The sequence below is a fragment of the Anser anser genome, assembly GCF_964211835.1.
Source record: "Anser anser genome assembly, chromosome: Z".
Lineage (NCBI taxonomy): Eukaryota > Metazoa > Chordata > Aves > Anseriformes > Anatidae > Anser > Anser anser.
Genome location: NC_139723.1, coordinates 63,524,249 through 63,544,771, shown reverse-complemented (window position 1 = coordinate 63,544,771; position 20,523 = coordinate 63,524,249). Strand labels below are relative to the sequence as shown.

The window sequence follows — 20,523 nt, the reverse complement described above, 5'->3', positions numbered from 1 at the left end:
AAGGAAGTAGAAATTCGAAACAAAGACCTGGAAGGCCAGCTGTCTGATCTAGAGCAACGTCTGGAGAAAAGTCAGAATGAGCAAGAAGCTTTTCGCAATAACTTGAAGACACTTTTAGAAATTCTTGATGGAAAAATATTTGAACTAACAGAGTTACGGGATAACTTGGCCAAGCTAATAGAATGCAGCTAAAGAAAATGGGATTTCAGTGCCAATCAGCTTAAAGATGCACTGTCTCTCTTTGTAGGACTGTGTTGGGCTCTGCATCAAAGTTGCACAAAATTAGAAAATGCTCCTCTGAGAGGGCTTGTTTTAAATTTGAGTCATATTTCAATGTAAAATTTAGAACTCAGCTTGTAGCTAGTTGAAGAAAAAGAAACAACGAACAACAAAAAAAAAAACTTGAATTACAAATTACCTCCTTGTACATTATTGGCCATAGATAACTTGAAAGATACTTACAGTAATTGAATGCAATCCTTTTCTAAGTATCAGTGATGGAAGAATTAGCAGTGTCCCAGGTCACATCCCCTTTTTGTGATAGACACAATATAGGTTGTTTGCTGTTTTATTTATTTAAGATATTTAATTGCTGTGTTTTGTGCAAGAAGTTAGTGATGACAGCCCTGTATTTTGTTGTTCTTAATAATTTCTCAGGATACTTTGCACTGTGGAGAAACAGTGCCATTACCAGTTTATTCTTGCCGGGGTGAGAGAGAGTTGCATCTTTAATTGAAACGAAGTTACTAACTGCTTGTGTAAAGTTCTTCCTTTTGGGTTATTTCAGTTGGTTGGTCAGTTGGTGGTTGGTTTCTTTGCTTGTTTGTTGCTTTTGTTTTTGCCTTTTTTTTTTTTTTAATTTATATAAAAGACCGTATTTCTTTATGGAACTTACTCAAGTGTTCTACAATATTGTCCAATGTAAGGTTTACTTTTTCACGTGAATTCCATGTAATTACAGTGAGATACTATCTTCCACTAAATTGTATTTTGAATCCAACCAATGATGGCAGGTGAGTCCCCCAGGAAAAAAAAAAAAAAAAAGAAAGAAAGAAAGAAAAAAAAAGAAATGAGAATTTTAAATGTAAAATTTAACTTGCACAGGTAACAAGAAATAGCCAGTCATTTGTTTTCTGGCCTTGCTGCGTATATCAAATATGTATGTTGAATTAACTGTTAGCCTGTTCTGCAGGAGACTTTTTCAGAATGTCACATGAATTTCAGGTTTTGTTGTAATGGCTTATGGGGAGCACTGTTTATTATAGACTGCATTAAGAGCATAGAGCTATTGCAAGGGATTACTCATATACTGAACTTGTCCTGCCAAGAAAGCTGTTTCTAGAAGTTTTGTTGTCATAACAAATTGAAATGGAGACATGTTTACTCTTTTATGGGTCTTCATATCACATCTCTATTGAAATGACACCAGGCAATATTCTGAACTGTTAACTAAATGTTTAAAAACAGGAAATAATTGAATTCAATTATCCTCAGTGAGCAGGTTTTAAAGTTGTTCTGATGTAATTTTAACAGACTTTTGGCAAACACACATTTCTTTATATAACAGATTTATTTAAAAAAACACACACACACAACTCTTTGAAAGGTAAGCCAAGTGTCATGTGTCTCGCATCAAAGTACATTCTTGCCATAAATTGCTTGTAACTTTGAAGAGGGCTTTTTTAAAAGGTACGAATGAGTGTCAGACTTCAGAGTCGAAAGATGCACTGACCTTTGTTTGCTCCCCAAATTAATTTGAATGTTAAACATGAAATCTAGCTGCTTATTAAATTTGTACAACACAATGCTCTCCACTTAGAGACTGCTATTGAAAACTAGAAAAGAAAAGTTTTTTTTATGTGTGTACTGTATGTATATACCATATAATACACACAGGTTATCATTTATATTAGAAATACATGCTTTATTTCTAAGATTTTTTTTTCTTTACCAGTGATTTATCAGGTGTCCCCTGACTAGTCAGGAAAATGGTTTAGGTCAAATGCTAAACCATCATGTATTATACTGTATGTAGTGTACACAATGTTTAAGTTTTATCCATATTTTTAGGGTATTTTCTCACCTATTTTATTTATTAATGGGGTGGGGGGAGCTTGATTCAGCGTGCTACTGGTTGAAAACTTTGTGGTGAGCTACATGTTTTTCATTTGGTGGATTTTAGGCGATGGTGTGTACATCTTCATCAGGTCCACATGAGCAAGTTTCGCCAGGTTTTAATTTACCCTGGTGATGTTTGGCCCTGATTCTCCTGTCACTTGTGCTGCTGTAAACCAGATGTGACTCTGATGTGCTGTCAGCAACATTCAGTTGGCATAACATTTGTGGAAGTGCAAGGAAAATCTGGCCCATTAATGCTCGATGGACATATAAGGATGAAGAAACTAAAAACAAAAGAAAGTTGATGATGGAATAAATGTAATATTATTTTTAATGATATTATTATTGACATTTTTAAAGATATGATGTCATTTACATGTGGGAAAATAGTGGACAGAAGTATTTCCACTTAAATTTTGTGAATATGTGTGGTACATGAGTATTTCTATGTATACGTACACACACATATGTATATAAAGAACATGGAAAAATTTAGATGTGCACATTTTTAATATTTTCCTATTGAAATTAAATTTTAAATTGGAAATTGATATTTGAGAATTTCTTTTCTCATGCAGTAGATATGCTTCATTTCATTTTTTACAATTACTGAGGGCTGCACCTTTGAATTCCTAAATAGTTGTCAAACATAAATATGGGGATATGGTGGACATACGTGCACATATAAATAAAATCTGAATGCTAAGAGTATTTTTAATGTTTATTTACAGTAGGTGCGTGTTTAGTAACTGAAACCTAAGGTTCATACTTGGGTGGTTAGACCTACTATAGCCTCTCCAATTCTGTTCTAAGATAGTAGTTTGCCTGTTTGAAATGTTACTTTTCCCAGAGGCAGGTATTAAGAATTGTATCTATCTTTGACGAAACTATGGGAATATGTATACCTGAAGACAGTGTTGAGTACTGTAGCCTGAAAACAAGAACTTGCATGGGAGAGGCAAACAGTCACATCACATATAATTTGTTTTATGGCAACTACAGGCATGTTAAAAAAAAAAAAAAGGGCAAAAAGAATTACAGAAAAAAAAAAAAAAGAAACACCTAACAAAAACTAAAGAAAAATCAAAAATACCATTTTTATTTTGAAATACATTTGCTGTTCTCTGGAGAATGTACTTTTACTCTTTATTTTTTTCCTTAAATCTTTTTCAAGTATGTGCAAGTGATAGCAGCAGCTACCTTAATCTTTCAGGTGCTACTGGATTTTGCATTAGTGTGTTATGTTGTGAAATCCTGACTTTGACATAAAAGATTTTTGTAAGTATATCCCCGCCTGGATAGTTAGTTTTTGAGTGTCTTGTTCATAATCCATCTGCCTCAATGATCCAGAAACTGCATTTTTCTATGTGGACAAAGTAAAATGTGTGAATTCATGTCTGTTACAGACTGGGAATTCCTTTTCCTGGCTAATATACCCAGGAAAGAGGAGAACAAAATGAACTGATAATGCGGAAATAGTGTTATATGGTCTCTAAGAAAACACATTTTCAGGTAAAATATAAATAAATAAAGGGCTAAACCAGATGTTACACAAAAAGTATCGTTTAATGCTATTGGTGGCATTCCCAGGACAATTCCTCCAACAAAAACCCTGCAGGAATGAACGATGCATCAATTAAAGATGAATATTTTGGGATGTGTCTTGTCAGTTGTGGAAGGTTTCTGTTTTCTGTTCATTTTTTACCAGTTAGGGACTAACTCCATGTTAGCCCCTTCAATAAGGGGATAAACCTTACTTTTTAAATCATCTTTCATATTCTGTACTGAAGCGGCTACTGAACAGCGATTTGTGAACACCACCACGTGCATTGGGAGATTCATTTCAAAGGCAAAAATCATTTTTTTTTTTCAGAAATACAGCATGGAAAGAGGGCTGGGAAAATGTTGCAGATCTTAGTTCTCTGCAGAACTGTGTGTGTCAACAAAAAGCACTCAACTTGGTTGGTTAAAGAAATCTTGGATCTTGAGGCCAAATATCAGTCCAATAGGGAGATTAGGTTTGGATGTCAAAGACAATTGAAAAAAACAAACATCAAGAAACTCCAGCGAAATGAGTGTAGTCTCGGTAACTGAACATGACAATTAAGTGCACAGTTATATGCTGATTTTTTTTCAAGAAATGGACCTGACCGTGCAAAACAATGTTCAGATCGTCTTGTTTACATTTTCTCAATAATGCTGCATGTGTGCACTACCTCTGAATGGTGCTAAGCAGAGAACATACTTTACAGAGTAGTAGACATTTTCTAAAATACCAATTTTTGCTTTATAGAATTAGTTCCTTCGCTTACTCCACTTACTTCAGATAAGTACGATGAATTTCACCCATTCTGTTAAACGTTCAGAAGCAACAAACGGAGTTTAGTTTGATCCTAGAGTCAGCTCAGCTCACCTTCGCCATCCTGGCTAAGCGACGCAGCCAACGGGCAGGTGCAGTGGTTGGCATCGCAGTGCCTGCAACAGCTTTGGGTCATGGGGTGGGTTTCTGCTCACTCTCACGGGGTCCCATAGCTTGCCTGCCACAACCTCTCAGGGACTTGCAGCTGTCAGTGCTGCCTCTGCACTGGTGGCAGCTCCTCCTAGGACCAAAGAAACACAAGCCTAGTTTATACATGCTTTCTCCCTCCTAGCCTGGTCCTGCACAAGCTCAGCTTGGCTGGAACAACACGTCTGGTAGTTTGTGTCATTTTCAAATGCTGGTTCTTATGCTGACGGGCATGGGAAGGAGGAATAACTATCGAAGATGTTACAGATTTGGGGAGGGGGGGGGGGAATGTAGAGTTGTCAAAAGGATTCCCTTAGATGGCACCAGTAGCTGTAAAATAGGCAAGAAAGTTTTGCACAGCAGAGGACAGAACATCCGAACCATGCAGCAGTGACAGAAAGTTTGTTAATCTGTGTCCTGCTTCCCCTAGGTTGTCACATCATGCCAATGTTGAGCACATCTGACTAGCCCCAGAACTCTACTGCTTCCTGAGGTCAGCGTTATTAGGCATGTGCTTTATAAATGGAGCCAAATCCTGGCAGTCTGCAAAACCCACTCCTTTCCATTCTTTTATCTTCACAAGTCTAGAGGTTTGCTGTCGATATTAGTCACTTGCAGCGGGTGAAGGCACTTCCTATTTTTCCTGCCCTCAGCTCCTACCACCTGTGGTGTTTGTGAAACAAAGTTCTTAGCTGGGTTTAGGAGGGATTTCTCTCTCTTGTCTTTAACTTTGAAGTAGTTTTGGCATCCCTGCTCTGGGGATTCTCATCTGCTCTCATGCAAGTCTCATCTCACTGCAAGGATCGGATCCAGCAGTGTCCCAGCCCTCTATGCCTCCTCTAGACTGGGAGTAGCAACCCAGAAGTTTTCTTGGAAAGAGAACTTAACATTTCTGTGACACTTCTGAAGAGGAAGAATTTTTTCCCAGTAGATCAAGAAGGGTGCAGCGTCCCGGACCATCACAAACACTACATGCATCCAGGTACTAAGGGGAGAGGAAGACCTACACTGAAAAGGTATGTTTTAGTATAATCTCTGTGTATGGATTTCCCCCTTTTGAGTTACATTACATATGGCCATATACGTATTTGCAAGCTAAGCTTTTCCAAGAGGGAACAAGACCTTTGAAGTTCTCTTAGTCTGGATTATATTTGTTAAATCATGGCAGAATTTTCTTTAAACAAAAACAAACACAAAAAAGCAAATGGGAAGCAAAATGACCTTGTACTTCTCTGCAAGAGAGACATCACAATCCTTAACTAGTAGATGGAAATGTAAAAAAATAATTTTTCTCTACATCTCAATATGCTGTTCTTTTATGATTCCAGCAGTGTTGTTCCTCAGGAACCCACAGCAGTGGCAACCAGAAATATAACTTAAAAACAAAGAAAAGCACAGTTTTCTCTTTGACTTTTACTTAGTGAGAGTACCCAGGATAGCAGGGTGTAGGCGAGCAAAAACAAGGGTTCATCTGGAGCGAGCATCCTGCACGGCACTCCCCTCTACTCCCTGCTATTCGCGGCGGTGCTGGCTGCACCCCTGCCCGTCCTGGAGGCATCCCGAGGGTTTGCTCAACTTTGTTCAGGAGCCGCTGACTTGAGTTGCAGCACCGTCACTGCTGGTCAAGCCCTTTTGCTGCAGAACACTCTCCACATCTGGATACAGGCATTTTTGCTCAGCAGCTCTTAGAGAAGCAGAGTAACTTGCTGTTTTGATATAAGCACCTTTTCCCCACCCACATGAAAGAAAAAGAAATTACAAAAGTATTATTTGGAGTGGTTTCTTTTATCTTTTGAACCTGCAAGTCTAAACTTTATTTCAACCCTGTTTTTTTCTTATTTTTCCTTTTTTTTTGCATCTGTGTTCTTGTCATAAATACAACTTAGAAGCACACAGAAGGTACATAGATGTGTGTATGGGGTGAGGTCGATTCTGTCTGAACATTACTTAGTCTCAGAGGCATTGGAAAGCCACAGAATTGGAGAAGAGGCAACAAGGAAGCATCAGGCATGTTCTAAGCAAGTGTTACCAAAGCGTGCTGCTTGGAAATGTCACTGTACAAAGACTGCAGCTGCAGTATTCCCAAATCAGACTGGGAGAGCTTGTCACAAGGCTCCCAGCCTGGGCTGGCAGGTTGGGTAGGTAGCGATCCGGCCTGAGAAGTCGAAGGTTTTTGTCACTCACTCCTTTGATATCTTAGAACACCAGAAGAGGGAGCCGCTACCTGGGGAAATTGTCAGCTGAGCTTCACGACCTCCTGTAAGAACAGCTCTGCCTTGTGTTGGAAAATACTGCTGCTGCGTGGAAAACACTGGTGGCAACAGTGATGGCGTTTCAGGGAATCAGGCCTTCATCAGACAGAAGGGCTTGGCAGATAACATAAATTGTAATTTACAGGATTTCAGTGTATTCACAAGATTATTTTTTTTTAAGGCAAGACATAATCTGCTATCTCAATGACATCTTAAGGGGATAATGGAAAAAAAAACTTCATGAACTCTTGGGGCACAGGTAGGTCCCTGCTGCTGGGAAAGCTCCAGATGGAGCAGGACCTAAATTTTGCATTCAGCTTAAGCAAGCTGGTACCAATAGCACTACATTCCCACTTATTCAGAAGCATTCCTGAAACTTAGCATCCACTAAGGAAGGACTTCAGCAAATTTGTGTGTCTAGGCCTGGTAAGGCAGAAAGACTTCAGATCTGTGGGCAGCTGGTGGCTGGGAGCAGAACACAGGTCAACCCCATATCGCTGATAGCGCAGCCTTGGCAAATGCTGGTTAGATTTCTGTTTGACATTTCTTACTGCAAATTAAAATGTGTTTGCTAAGATATGATAGTTTGTATACAAACCTAAGCAAAGCATGTCATGGTAGGCAACCTGCAGGTGTTTTCCCCAGACACAAAGCCTGAGTAGACTTTTTTTTTTTTTTTAAGTGACAAAATTCCATTTCCTGAACAGAAATTTGCTCTATCAAGCTTGTTTAATTAATTCTACCTTTGACTGAGAAAACTAGAGCTCTGCACCCCTCCCATCCTTTCCCAGAGAGGATTAAATCAGCATGCACGTGCTATGAGCATTGCTCACCAGCAGGTTGCTTTCCCTGGTTGCATCTGCTGGCTGTGAGCACTGGAGGCTGAATGTCTGGAGGCTGAATGTCCCGGCCTCTCAAAGGGCCGGCCTCCACCAGGCTGAGCCTCCAGGTGCTGTTTGGTTTAATGGATGAGTGGAAGAGCGGGGTGAGGTGTGTGTGTGTGTGTGCATGTATTGGAGCAGGGGGGAGCAAGGGGATGCATGAATAGTCTGTTGCAGAGAGGACAACGTAATTTGTTCATACAGCAGTGGTGGGCAGGATGACAATTAATGGCCTGATGTTACTAGCCTTCAGCCTCTAGGCACTGTGATGGCTCATTCAGAGGCTGTGACCTTACACCAATAAAAGCCCTCAGGAAACTTACAGGAATAACATAGGTGTATGTGCTCCAGCAACAAGGGGATAGGCTATGTGATTTATTTATTTCTTAATGCCTACTCAAGACTTTTTATTTTCCAACATGCCATTAAAAACCAAGCGTAGTGTGCAATGGCTTGTCAATGTTTTATTTTTGTGGGTCTCAGTCCACTCCGTCAGTTTACTCTCAGCAAGTGAACAGGAGGAAAAAGAAAGGTCATCACTTTATGGTGCTTCATATAAAGCTGATTCATAAAACATCTGTTGTGGTTAAACTGTGTAGTTAACATGCATGGCAGTTAGAGCATATGTTGATGATTTTGTACACTAAGAGTTCAGATGCATTTCTACTGAAATTTAATGGGATCAAAATAAAATATTGAGGAAGAAAAAGTATAGCCAATATAAATGCTTTGTATGTATTGCATGATTCTTTGATTTTGTTATTCCTGTGACTTTTAAATAGTAAAATACAGAGGGAGCATGATGCAAGTTAGAAAAGAAGATTAAAAAATGAAGTAAAGAGTAAATGATGCTTGAAAGACAATAAATGTGCTTGGCCTTCTATAAGCAATGTAGGACGCAGGTAGTGAAAAGAGAAATCACACTCAGAGAAATCACCTACTGTCTTTGGTTAAGTGATTATCTCTGGCACAAGCCTCCAACAAACATCACAGACAGCTCACAGTTATAGTAGGAATGATGGGAGGAGGTGGCAGATGCCTGATCTTGAATGCAGTGGGGTGTTTTTTTACCAGTTTTGGTTGATTAACGGGAAGAGGGCATGCCCCAGCACTAGCACAGACAGGCAGCAGCTGTAATAGCATGGGCAAGAATCTCTGCCTGTTTCTATCCACCAGCCCTCCCCACCGAGGCAAGGTGTCAAGGTGTCAGGGGAGATGTCGGAATCACAGAATTGAAGGGGTTGGAAGGGACCTCAAGAGATCATCGGGTCCAACCCCCCTGCCAAAGCATGTTCCTTAGAGCAGGCTGCCCAGGTAGGCATCCAGATGGGCCTTGAATATCTCCAGAGAAGGAGACCCCACAACCTCCCTGGGCAGCCTGTTCCAGTGCTCCATCACCCTCACCATGAAGAAGTTCTTTCGCATGTTGGTGCGGAACTTCCTGTGCTCCATCTTGTGGCCATTAACCCCTTGTCCTGTCCCCACAAACCACTGAAAAGAGGTCGGCCAAATCCCTCTGTCTCCCACATTTAAGATATTTGTAAACATTAATAAGATCCCCAAAACATTAATAAGATCCCCATCTTAAAAGATTTGCCATCTTTTGTCATGTTAACAAAAGTCAAGGCAGTCAGCACGGCAGGGGTGCAGATTTGCATGAAGTCTAGAGAGAGTTACACAGCTGAGAGTCTCGGAGTAAATGGGGAAGGGGCAGGAGGGCATCGCGATGGCAGCAAGATGACTGCAGGTCTGCAGTTCTGCAGGATGGAAAACTGGTCATGCCTGCACCCAAGGCTGGCCACCTGGCCATGCCAGTAGTCACCTGGTAAAACCTTTGGAGTAATCTTTTGCAGTATCAACAAAGTGATGCTTGCATCACTTACATGGCCTACATGCTACACCTGAAATTTACAGATGACGTTTTACAGTTAATTACATTGCTCCATCCTAAAAGAGGAAAAAACACGTCAACAAAACTTCATGGCATTAGATCTAGATAAGCTGTTTGCGGCGTGAGCATAAAGCTCGGGCTTTGCTGGCAGTGCTGACACACTGGTGGCTCGCTGTAACCTCCCGGCTACAACAGGAGGAGCAAAACCTGTACAATGGGAAGCAGCAGTAAGAATTGCTGAGAAAAGGAACATTTCTCAGGTTTTGGAACAAACTCAATTACCATATTTATCTCTCCCTACCCCACATCCCCTCTGCTGATCATAAACTGGTGGAATGTGAACAAATCCTAAATATACCAATGATTTCTGTGAGAAAGAGGTGTTGTTTTATAACTTTGAGATGGACTGTGGCCCAATGAATATTTATTTACAATGTACCTTTCCTTTACATCTGACGTGTAACTAATATGAAAAAAAAATAAATGATGGTTCTACCCATCTCCCATCTTCTATGTGTTGTGCAAACATTTAGGCCTTATTCTAAGTACCACACCACTGCCTTGGAAGTGTGCATCCAGATCTATTCACTAATTTGCAAATCCGATGCATGCATTAGACATACTTCCAGCCTGTAGGAATACCCCTAGAAGTGATTAAAAAAGGAGCGACTTACCTGCTCGAGCCAATGCCAGGGTAGACAGCAGTTGATGGCAACAAATGCTCTTAAATGCAAGTTTGTTCTGTGGAGCAAAACGTGTGTGGAAGCAGACTTGCCAGGCCAGGTGTGAGCACATGCTGCTGAGCACAGTGAAAGCATTTAGGAATAGACCCTGGCTACAAACATAATCCTCATCTTTCACAAGCAATAATCAGAGATGACTGAAGAATTTGCTTATTTCAAAGCAGACTTCCTACTTGTTCTGCCGCAGTGCAAAATTAATAGTGTATGCCATTATTACCAGAGGCAAACAACAACACAAGAAAAATTTTGATTTGTATTTTGATGAGACTCTTTGCAGTGTAGGTTTGTATTGCCAGCAAACCTTTGCTTCATGTTGCTATTAGAAACATCGTAACTTTTTCTTGTTTTCTGAGGATTATATAGCTCTAAACAGTTCTTACTGCATTAAGTACACAGTTTATTTTTATTTTTTTTAAATTTTTATTTTTTCATGTTAAAGGACCAGCTGGGCATAGAATTTGCCTACATTGACTTACCTGCAGTGCGGTTCTTGTACCAGAAACACGAGATTGAAAGGAAAAAGGTGCACAATGCAAACAGACCTCTGTGCACCATGAGTATTTTTGTAGTTTTATCTCTAGATAATATTCATTTTGTGGTATTACTTAAAAACACACACACACAAAACAAACAGAAAAACAACAGCTGGCAACACTAGTCTGGGAAATGATCAGCTGTGGATTTTAGGGTATTTTTCCTTCAGAAAACAGGTAGAACCTTTCTCTTCAAAACACTCATAATGATACTTCTAAAGTATCTGAATTATTCATGCATGATCTAGTTTGTTTTTGAAATATTATATTGCACTTACACCAAAAAAGCAAAAATAGTGAAGGTTTTCAATTTGAGCTTTTCCATTATCATTACTGCTCTTTGTAAATTAAGTGGTTGCAGTTGGAGGCTTGCTCTCTCTCTCCATAGAATGCCATTGTCACTAGCTAGCTCTAAAATGTAGGAGACTGCAATAAGGGATCAAAGCTCTTAACATTTCTGGACTTAAATTTCTGCTCTGTTTTTGTCTTTTCATTAAGAGATGGAAACAATTTTTGATTTGTATTTAAGCTCAATTATCCTGCATTACTTAAGAGCAAGGTTCTTCTATAATATCTAATTTATTTATACAACAATTTACAAAGATATTACTCCTTGCTGCAACATAGCTTATACACAATCATCTGCCATTAAGCAATGGCAGTAACGCAGCTTGAAGAACTAAAAGAATAACAATGGAAACTTTAGTATATAAGCTTTTTTGTTGTTTTTTTATTTTTTTTTGTGGGAACCAAACTATATATATATATTTTAAACATTGCTATATACGCAAAGTAAAAACAAGACAGTGGTCAAATAAATATCCTTTAATAAAGAAAAAAGGAATCATTTTTAAGCACCAAAACTGTGAGTATGATGTTACATCGCATGTACAAGAAGGTGAGTTCAGTACTTTGTGTACAGGTTTAAACTTCTGAGTCAAGAAAATAAAAAACCATGATACACAGCAATAAACTTGCATTGCAGAAAAGCCGCAGTAAAGAAAAAAGAGCAAAAGGCAGACAGTTAAGTGTTTTTTTTTTAGTTTTTAGTTTTTAGTTTTTAGGTATTGCTGGAAAGTTTTGCTTAGTTTTTTACCTTTTTTCTTAAAGATACTTGTTGCTTAATACTTTATACCATTAAGCATTTGTAGGTATAGCAAATTTGCAGTTGTTTACAATAAAATATGCATTTAATATGTCCTTTTGAATATAATGGTGTTAAAGAGCTTCCTTAAAGCCAAGCACAGTGTGCTAGTGTTTGATTCTACCAATAATATTGCACAAAGCTAGTGAATGGCAAACTGGTTTGATTATTTCTTATTCAACAGGCTTAAAAAAAGAAGCTAGTGTCATTTACCTTTACTGATGTCATTCATGCAAGACAATCTGCAGCCATCTATATTCCTTTCATCTTATAATGATGTATTCATAAATATGTAAGACAAAATCCAAAACATATAGCAACTATAGTAATGTGCTGGGACACACGAAGTGTCCCTTATCCCCAATATCTATTCTGTAATTCAGAAATAAAAAAAATGCTCCTGAAAGAATCTGAAAGTCAAGCCAGTCTAAGGCAAACTAGTTACTGAACAGCTGACAGTATCTAGAATAAAATCTCTGCAGAGTTTGGACTTTACCCACTGAAATAACAATCACCCTTCTTACTTTTCCCAAATGGACACACCATTGGTTAACAGCCTTAGATATCAGCTTTAAATAATACTCCACAGTAACATTAAACTCAGCAGAGTAAAATTCATTGCTTGGTCATTTTCCATGTTAGAGGTACATCAGAGTATTCACATTTGAGAATGGAAAGACCTTTTCTGTCAAATTCTGAAGCTCTGTGCCACAGAATATAGCAGACCTGAATAAAAATACGTAAGTGTCAGGTTGCAGACTCACGACAGTCAGAGCTGGGAGTTTTGGATTAATAGTTAAACTGAACAGGAAGTGCAAAGAAATGTATATACAACAACCCATCCCCAAAATAAACTGGCATGCCCACCCACCTTCAACCCTGCTAAAAATCCTAATTTTACGTACATGTATTAGGCAGCAATTAAATATAAATTTGTTTTGTAGGAAAAATTTAAATTACAGTATATTTATAGGTTAAAAACAGCCATTGCTGTACTTTTTACAGCATTGATAGCAGTATGTCAATGTGCTTACACCAAAGAGCAATTTGCAGTCAAGCTTAGAATGACCTACTGTCTGTCAGCTCCCGTAGCACTGAAATTATGCAACACGCTCTCCCAGTAAGGTGCTTCTGTTTGCTCCTTTTCTTTGCAATAAGCTTCGCTTGTTCTTAACATTAATTCTGTAGTGCTAAACATAACAATACATTGTCCATGCTTATGGGATCATTACCAGAAACATATATGGGTAACTTAATTACATAAGCATTACAATGAAAATAAAATCTGATAGACGTGTGAACGAAGTTGATTTACAAATTACTCTTGAAATTCAGCGCAACAAACGAATAAGGGGAACATTAACCAATACAAGTTTCTGTTTCCTCCTCTCAATAAGTTGCATCTTCGATAACGCACCTGTCATTACTTTAATATTAGACATTACAGAATATAGTGCTTATACTCAAAATGATTCTTTACAAATAATGTAATGAAGTGTGTTGAGTCCTACCCCTGATGCAGCCACAAAAGAACAAAATATATAATCATACTAATTTGTTTTAAAGGTGTCTGGTGTAGGATGCAGGCTATCAGATTTAAAAGATGAAAAATTAAAAGTGATGCTTAAGGAAGGTAAAAAAGCATTCATCTACCCTAGACAGGTTATTTAACTAAGACATGAAAACAGTAAGAAAGTGAACAAACTAAGAATACTGGTAATTTTTTTAAGGATCTGGAACGTCTGTGAATGAGAGGATGAAATTAATGTTGATGCAAACTCTATTTCTGAGGAAAAACTTCCTGTTTACCTTACATTTTGGTTATGTAAACAGAAATTCAGTATTTCCTGTTCCCACTCATACAAGATTTTTCAGTCCTCAACAAGCATTTACACAATAAACATTATGCACTCCAACTCTTTATCTCACCAAATCCGTTATACAATACTACAACAGCTTTAAGTTGAAGCAAGAAAGTAAGTTTCTAAAGATTGAAAAAGCCTGAAAACAGACATGCTGCTTAAGATAAATGACTAACAACAGACAAAGGCAGCCACCACAATGAGGCTCTCTTTCTGTGCATATGTTTAACTGTTTTTTTCTGTCGTGATGCTTGCTATGATTTCTCAAGGACCAACATATTCATCAGAACTTTTCTTAGCTATGGAGGAACCAAATTTCATGTAGGATTGTCATAATTTCTCTAAGTTTCTTGTTGATATACTTCCCCCATTTGCTGCTCCAGCCATCCCACTGCAGAACTTCACATTGCAGAGAAGGATGGGAAGTTTTATGCATTAACTGTACTCTACATATGCACAATTTTTATATCACAATGGAGACTTACGTGAAACTGTGACATCTAGGGACTCATGGAAGATTAAAATCAAGCATTTGGGCTTTCAGCAGTATGCGGGGGAAAAAAACATTTACTTTCCACACGGAAGATGGCAGTTCTGAACTGATATAAACTGCTTTGCTCAGCATAACAACTTCTATTTGTGTGCACATAAAACACTTGCTACTATGAGAAGTCCATTTCTATAAACTAAGCTATTACAGGAATCTACGATTTCAACTAAATATAAAACAGATTAAGGACAGTAGTTTTGTATTTTTTCTCATCATGCACACATTTTCAAGGCAAAGTCGACAGATCACATGGCAAATAAATCTGAAGATTGTAGTACAGTAAAGCATTGAGCTATTTAGATATATCACAACACAATGGTAAACTGTAGACACAAACACTGTGCAAAGGGACCGTTGCACCTGTATCATAAAATTACACTATTTTCTCTTGACTTCGAATTTTGCTAGTGTCCCATATGCATACTGTAAGGAATAAAAATGCAGGCTGGAAAACAGGAGAAAATTGACAAAGAAGTTGCTCAGTCACCACTAATTAATATAGCACAAAGATTCAGATGAACTATATAATTTGAATTACCATTCTACATCATAATTCTGCTTTGTGCTATGGCCAAAAAATTATTTGATTAACTCAGTTTTAAGTGGTATGACTGGAAGTGTAGACAAACGTAGAGCAAAAACACACCACAGGTTACAGTACAGTCAATGTCAGATGATAACGATAAACTTTGAAATTACTATTATTGCTGCATGAGCGTGGTATTAGACAGCTTATAACCACCCCATCTAACTCGAGTTCAGAGAAGCAGTTTATGAAAAATATACCTTGTGGTTTTTACGTCCTTAGAAAGCCAATATCAAGCATTTTATAGAGCTGATCTTCTCAGGAGAAAAGCATACAGACCTGGCAACGAATACATACTGCAAAATCAATACATCTCTGGAATAATGCTGCTCATGGGTGCTTTGAAAATGAATGTTCACTAACTATAAATAAGGCAACAAGGTTAAGAAAATGCCTGTCAATAGCAAGGGTAAAGTGGCATCCATTTGAGATGTTTGATAGAGCTTTAATTTCAGGACAGCCACAGCAAACAGCTGAAGGGTCCAACATCTGAGGTTCCTGTAGGTTATATAGCCTGTTGCTAAGGTAAGTACTCCTGCTCCTGTTTATAAAAGTAAATGGCAAGACATGAAATCTCCTGTTATAAACACTGACACAGTACATGTTCCGTTATGTGACAGCAGCGATGCATAATTCCACTTAAAAAAAAAAATCATTCACATAGTAGTTTGTTCTTCACAAAAGGAAAAGTGAATGGAACACACTACACAAAGGACAGGGATTGTGTACTTCTCAAACACAGTGTATGTCATGCTAGTAAAAATATAATGCTAGTAAAAGCTTAGCTTCCTTAAAATTTTAATGGGCTTTTTTATTTTAATATCACATGGAGTTTCTAGATAGTCCAATACTATCTCTCTGTACTGGCATACCTCTTATTATTGTGATGTTTATTGTAAGTGTAGCTGCCTGCAGCCATTAGCCATGAAGCTTAGGGTTACTACTAAGAATTCACTGCAGAGGAAATTATAACTCTCCTTTGAAAAAAAATAGTCATGATCAAAAGGAAACTTTTTTCAGACAACAGGCTTTTGGGTATGAAATACAAATATTTTTTGCAGCCACTAAAGAGAATAATAAAAAATAGCAAGAGAAGCAACTGAAGTATTTTAGTATGTTTAAGTGCTTTGATCTTTTCTTAAAGAAGGCTGCTTACAGTATTCAAACAAAGCCATTTTAAACCAAAAAGAAAAATAATTTTAAGTATGAAATTACAAAATATTGCTTCTTATAATAAATGATAAAGTATAACTAACTTGGTTGAGCATAGCTAAATATTATCTTTAAAAAGCATGAAAATGTCTACTTTAAAAAGGTTTAATACTACAAATGACCTTCTAAAAAGCTGCTGCAGTATGTCTTGCTAAATTGTACCATACTGGAAACAAATACATTCTTGAATATGTACTGAATTCAACTCTCACTTCTCATTATGTTGTAGCCACATGTTATTTTTCATCCTGACACACAATTCTTCAAACTAAGAAGAAAAAAATCTTGGTTGCACAATACTGAATTTCAGCTACAGTAGTGCAACTAGGAATTCTGCTCTTTCTGTAACATCACACTGCTACGCAGCAAGCTTCTCTGCAAGGAGCTATTTAATTGGTTTTCAAGCAGATGACATATTCAGTGCAGTGAAGGGTAGATTTTATAGCTGTTGTTTCAGCCAAATCCCAAAGTTAGTTAAATGCAAGTATTCTCTCAACTCAAAATATTCCCTTCACTTAACTGGCCACACATTAATAACAGAAATATGAAAAGTGCTTAAGAATTGGGCATTCTTGGTTATATGAAATGCACGTCTACACAACTTAGCTTTCTACTCAAACCAGAATTTTGGAACAAATAAAGAAAAAAGTGATCTGAAAAGTAACATTTCAGGTCATTTTTTCCAGGTGCTAAATCTTTTGCCAAAGAAAGGCTATTTCTTTGCCAAAAAACCTCCTGGGGAATTGATGGTCAAAACTGCTGGCTCTCAATATTCAGAAATGAAGAGGAAAAGTAATCTTCAACTGGGGTTTCTTTTCTCACTCCAGTGGCTGTAAATCACCTGTTTGGGGAAAAAAAAAAAAAGGAACATCTGAAAAGCTAAACAGCTTTACAAATCCTCTCTGATCAACGTATTAGGCAATTCCAACATGCAGTACTAAGCTATGTCTTTAAAAGCCTTGGTTCTCTTTGCTCCTAGGTCTAACCAAGATTCTGTACTATTGTATGGAAGCTACTACATCTTTATAATGGTTGTTCAGCTGTACTTCAGATACATGGAATGCCTCAACATTATTGTACGTGGCTTAGAGTGTCCATAAGGAAGGAAGTGCTCTTAAAGAAAAGGTAGTAACATAACTTTACACAGAAGTTAACTCATACAGCAGCTAATAAAAGAGATAACTAAGTGTCCTGCAAGAACTAATTACTATTATTTTATCTTCAAACCTCAATAATTAAGGAAATGACTTCAGTGTACATTGTTAATACTCTTTCCTCTACTGCATGTGCACTAAGACACTTTTTGGCATTTGATAAACATAAATCATATCAAATTTAGCTTTCATTCTTAAGGCAAATAATTGCATTACATTTAGCCTACAACGATGTGTACATATTAAACAAAGTTTGTAACAAAGGTGCCAATATACTTTTAAATAACTTCTTTGATCCTAAAATTTCTATGCAGCTATTTTTGGATATGCAGAGCTTAACTTAAAAATCAGTAGATCAATCTTTTCTTTTTTAAATAAAGCATGGTATTAAACTGAGAACAGCAATAACTGATAATAGTAAGAAACATTATTCTACAACAGATTTCTGTTAGATTTTATACCTGTGTAATAAATTCTGGGTGATCAGTCTACGTGATCAAGCAAGCACACTCATGTATGTGGAAAGTATTCATTCAGCTGAATTTCACGTGGGCTTTGTTTCAACTTTCTGGTCTATCAGATTATTTCACATAATTCCATAGCATGAATTTAAAGTCTCATCTCATGAAAACAGGATTGTTTTCATAACAAAATAAGATACTGGTAAGAGAGCAGATCCCAGATGTATGGAAAACTCCAAGGAGCAAACACACAGAACAGTGACACTGCACCCTGCTTTAGGTCCAACTATTTGTTGGGACCTCAGCATGTGGCAGGAGTACATCCTTGACAGGGAAAAGACTTTAACTGTAAACTGGCAAGATAATTCATATTCAGGTCAGTACTTCTTTAAAAAGGAGACAAGCACTGGGCCCTACAGATACTGCATGGCTGTGATTTTCAACCTACACTTTGAACTGCTTCTAAAGGGCTGCAAAAGACAGCAGAGAAAAGTGTGTATTTATATTGTACAGCAATGTACGCATAAAAATTCTAAGAGGATACAGTTCCAATGGAAAATGGTTAGGGGGTCCACCAATTAGATTTAAAAAAAAGTAATTTCTGAATAAATTCTCTTATGAGTTCTACAGTGTTAAAGAGTATTCTTGCTAGGTTATCTCAGAAATGAAGAAGGAATAATTACATCAAGAAACCAAGTCAATTCCAAGGCAAGTTTCTCATAGCTATGACTTGATTTCTAAAGGGCTGTGACAATGGGATTTTTCAGTATGCAAACTAATAGAGAACTTAGAGTTTCAGCACAAGTTTAGTACATCTGCACTCCGTGATTTTAACTCCAAAAGTAGTAATACGTTTCGGATAGTAGGAACACGCCATAGTTAAACAGTAGGTATTGGCCACACTAGTGATTTGCTATTTCATGAGAAAAAAAAAAAGCAACATTTATTTTCCTTTTTAAAAATTTTAAATAGAATTATTTGAAAATGGCATACCAGTGAACAATTTGAGACAGTATTATATAATCGCAACAATATTCAGCAGATGATGAGTTACATCACCATCACTTCTTAAATAGCTGTACCAATTAGCCACTCTCCAGCTACAGTAAAAAATAACCAGTATAGAATTGCCTGATTGAAAGCATCCAAAAGGTTATCTTCTTCCCACTGCTAGCTGTGTTACAAGGATTGTAAATATTTATCTTCCATACTCTTCGAGTTCTGAACAGATTTTTAAATTCCTTAGAGGTTGTCCCACCTCTCTTTTCTCCAGATTTTAAATACTCACAAATAAGTTTAGTGGGACCCTTCATTCAGACTTAAGCTCATCTGCACACCAGTAGCAGAAAAGAATCACCAGAGAAGGACAGTGCTGTTGTAATCAAGAATTAAGGCTGATACAACCTTAAATTTGAAAACTCCTTTCTTGCCAATCTCTGTTTTGTTCTGAAATCACTAACTTCATCTGCTGAAGTCTAATATCTGTACTTTCGAGCACTGTAATTTAATATAAAGAAAGTTCATGGGATTTGTATGAGTAGCAGAAGCATAAATTGTACATTACTGTTTATAGTTTAGAAATTCAATTAAGTCAGAGTGTTCACAAATTGAAACCAAGCTATCAAAGAGTCAGTCACACAGGATAACCAATGAGATTTCAGTGTGTCCAGCAGTCAAATCTAATCATCCTTGATTTGGAGCTATTCAGTCAGAAGTAGTAAACACTACATTTTTACAAGGCCAAAGGTAATTAGAAAATAATTATAGGGTATGTCCAAGAGTGACTGTGCTGCTTTGTTACTTAAAAGCATTTTTAAGCTATTTTATAAGCTGCAAACAGTCCCTTCAAATTTACTAAATAAAATAGAGCTTTATATAGGAGCAGTCCTGTCACTATTCAGCAAAAGTATTCAAACAAGAACAGGACTAAGATGTTGCCTTATAAAACTTTTTCTTAATAGAAACCTTGAATTCTTTTGAAAAGTCAGTGATACTAAATTCATATGTGCATGTTTTGTCATGTTGTACATCAGACAGTTTAGTCACATTCATACTATGTCCCCTAGATTGCATAACCTGAGGCTTAGCAGCTATTGTTATAAAAAATGTTGAAGAAATAGATTTTTTTAAATGTAAGTTAATTACAGGTTAATTTTCCCAGTCTGTGCAAGGTAAACTCTCCTCTTCATCCTCTGATTCAGGTGATGCTTCCTTAATTCGTCGCAATGCTTCATGGATGCTCCTTGTCAGAGGGTCAGTATCAGGCAGAATTGTAAAGGATTCTCTCAAAACATCTTTCTGCACTTTCTTCAGTTTCACTCCTTTCCTGATCTGTGCCAAGATGTTATTGCTATCATCTTCATCAGGAAAAGGAGGGAGACTTCTCTGCTCAACTTTTCTTAAGTGAAAGCTCCCACGCTTCAAGGAAGCCAGCACTTCATCCATCGGGGAACTCACTGCAGTAAATCAAAAGACTTTCAGTATGATTTTTACTAAATTTATTCAGTATCCAATTATGTTTCCTACGTAACAAAATGTAGCCACATGCAATTCACGTAATAGTCCCATACCATAAAAATACAGGAGACTCTAGTATTTTCAATTTTATCATTCTGTAGCTCTGTTTTTGT

At 37.3% G+C, this 20,523-nt stretch overlaps 2 protein-coding genes across 5 annotated transcripts in view; one reads left to right on the top strand and one right to left on the bottom strand.

Annotated features, from left to right (window-relative positions):
• Positions 1-2,665, top strand: part of HOMER1 (homer scaffold protein 1) — an 88,010-nt gene extending 85,345 nt beyond the window's left edge. For all 3 annotated transcript variants that reach the window (XM_083819064.1, XM_083819062.1, XM_083819061.1), the window contains exon 9: positions 4-2,665. In XM_083819064.1, coding sequence (XP_083675190.1) covers positions 4-192 — 189 coding nt within the window. In that variant the 3' untranslated portion in view covers positions 193-2,665. The remainder of the gene's footprint in view (positions 1-3) is intronic.
• The window catches only part of JMY (junction mediating and regulatory protein, p53 cofactor), a 90,230-nt gene continuing 70,510 nt past the window's right edge, over positions 804-20,523 (bottom strand). The window contains exons 10-11 of one of the 2 annotated variants that reach the window (XM_083819045.1): positions 20,039-20,349; positions 804-17,119 (exon numbers count right to left, since the gene is read on the bottom strand). In XM_083819045.1, coding sequence (XP_083675171.1) covers positions 20,042-20,349 — 308 coding nt within the window. In that variant the 3' untranslated portion in view covers positions 804-17,119; positions 20,039-20,041. Of the gene's footprint in view, positions 20,350-20,523 lie in introns of both variants that reach the window. The other variant, XM_083819044.1, reaches the window with a different exon arrangement.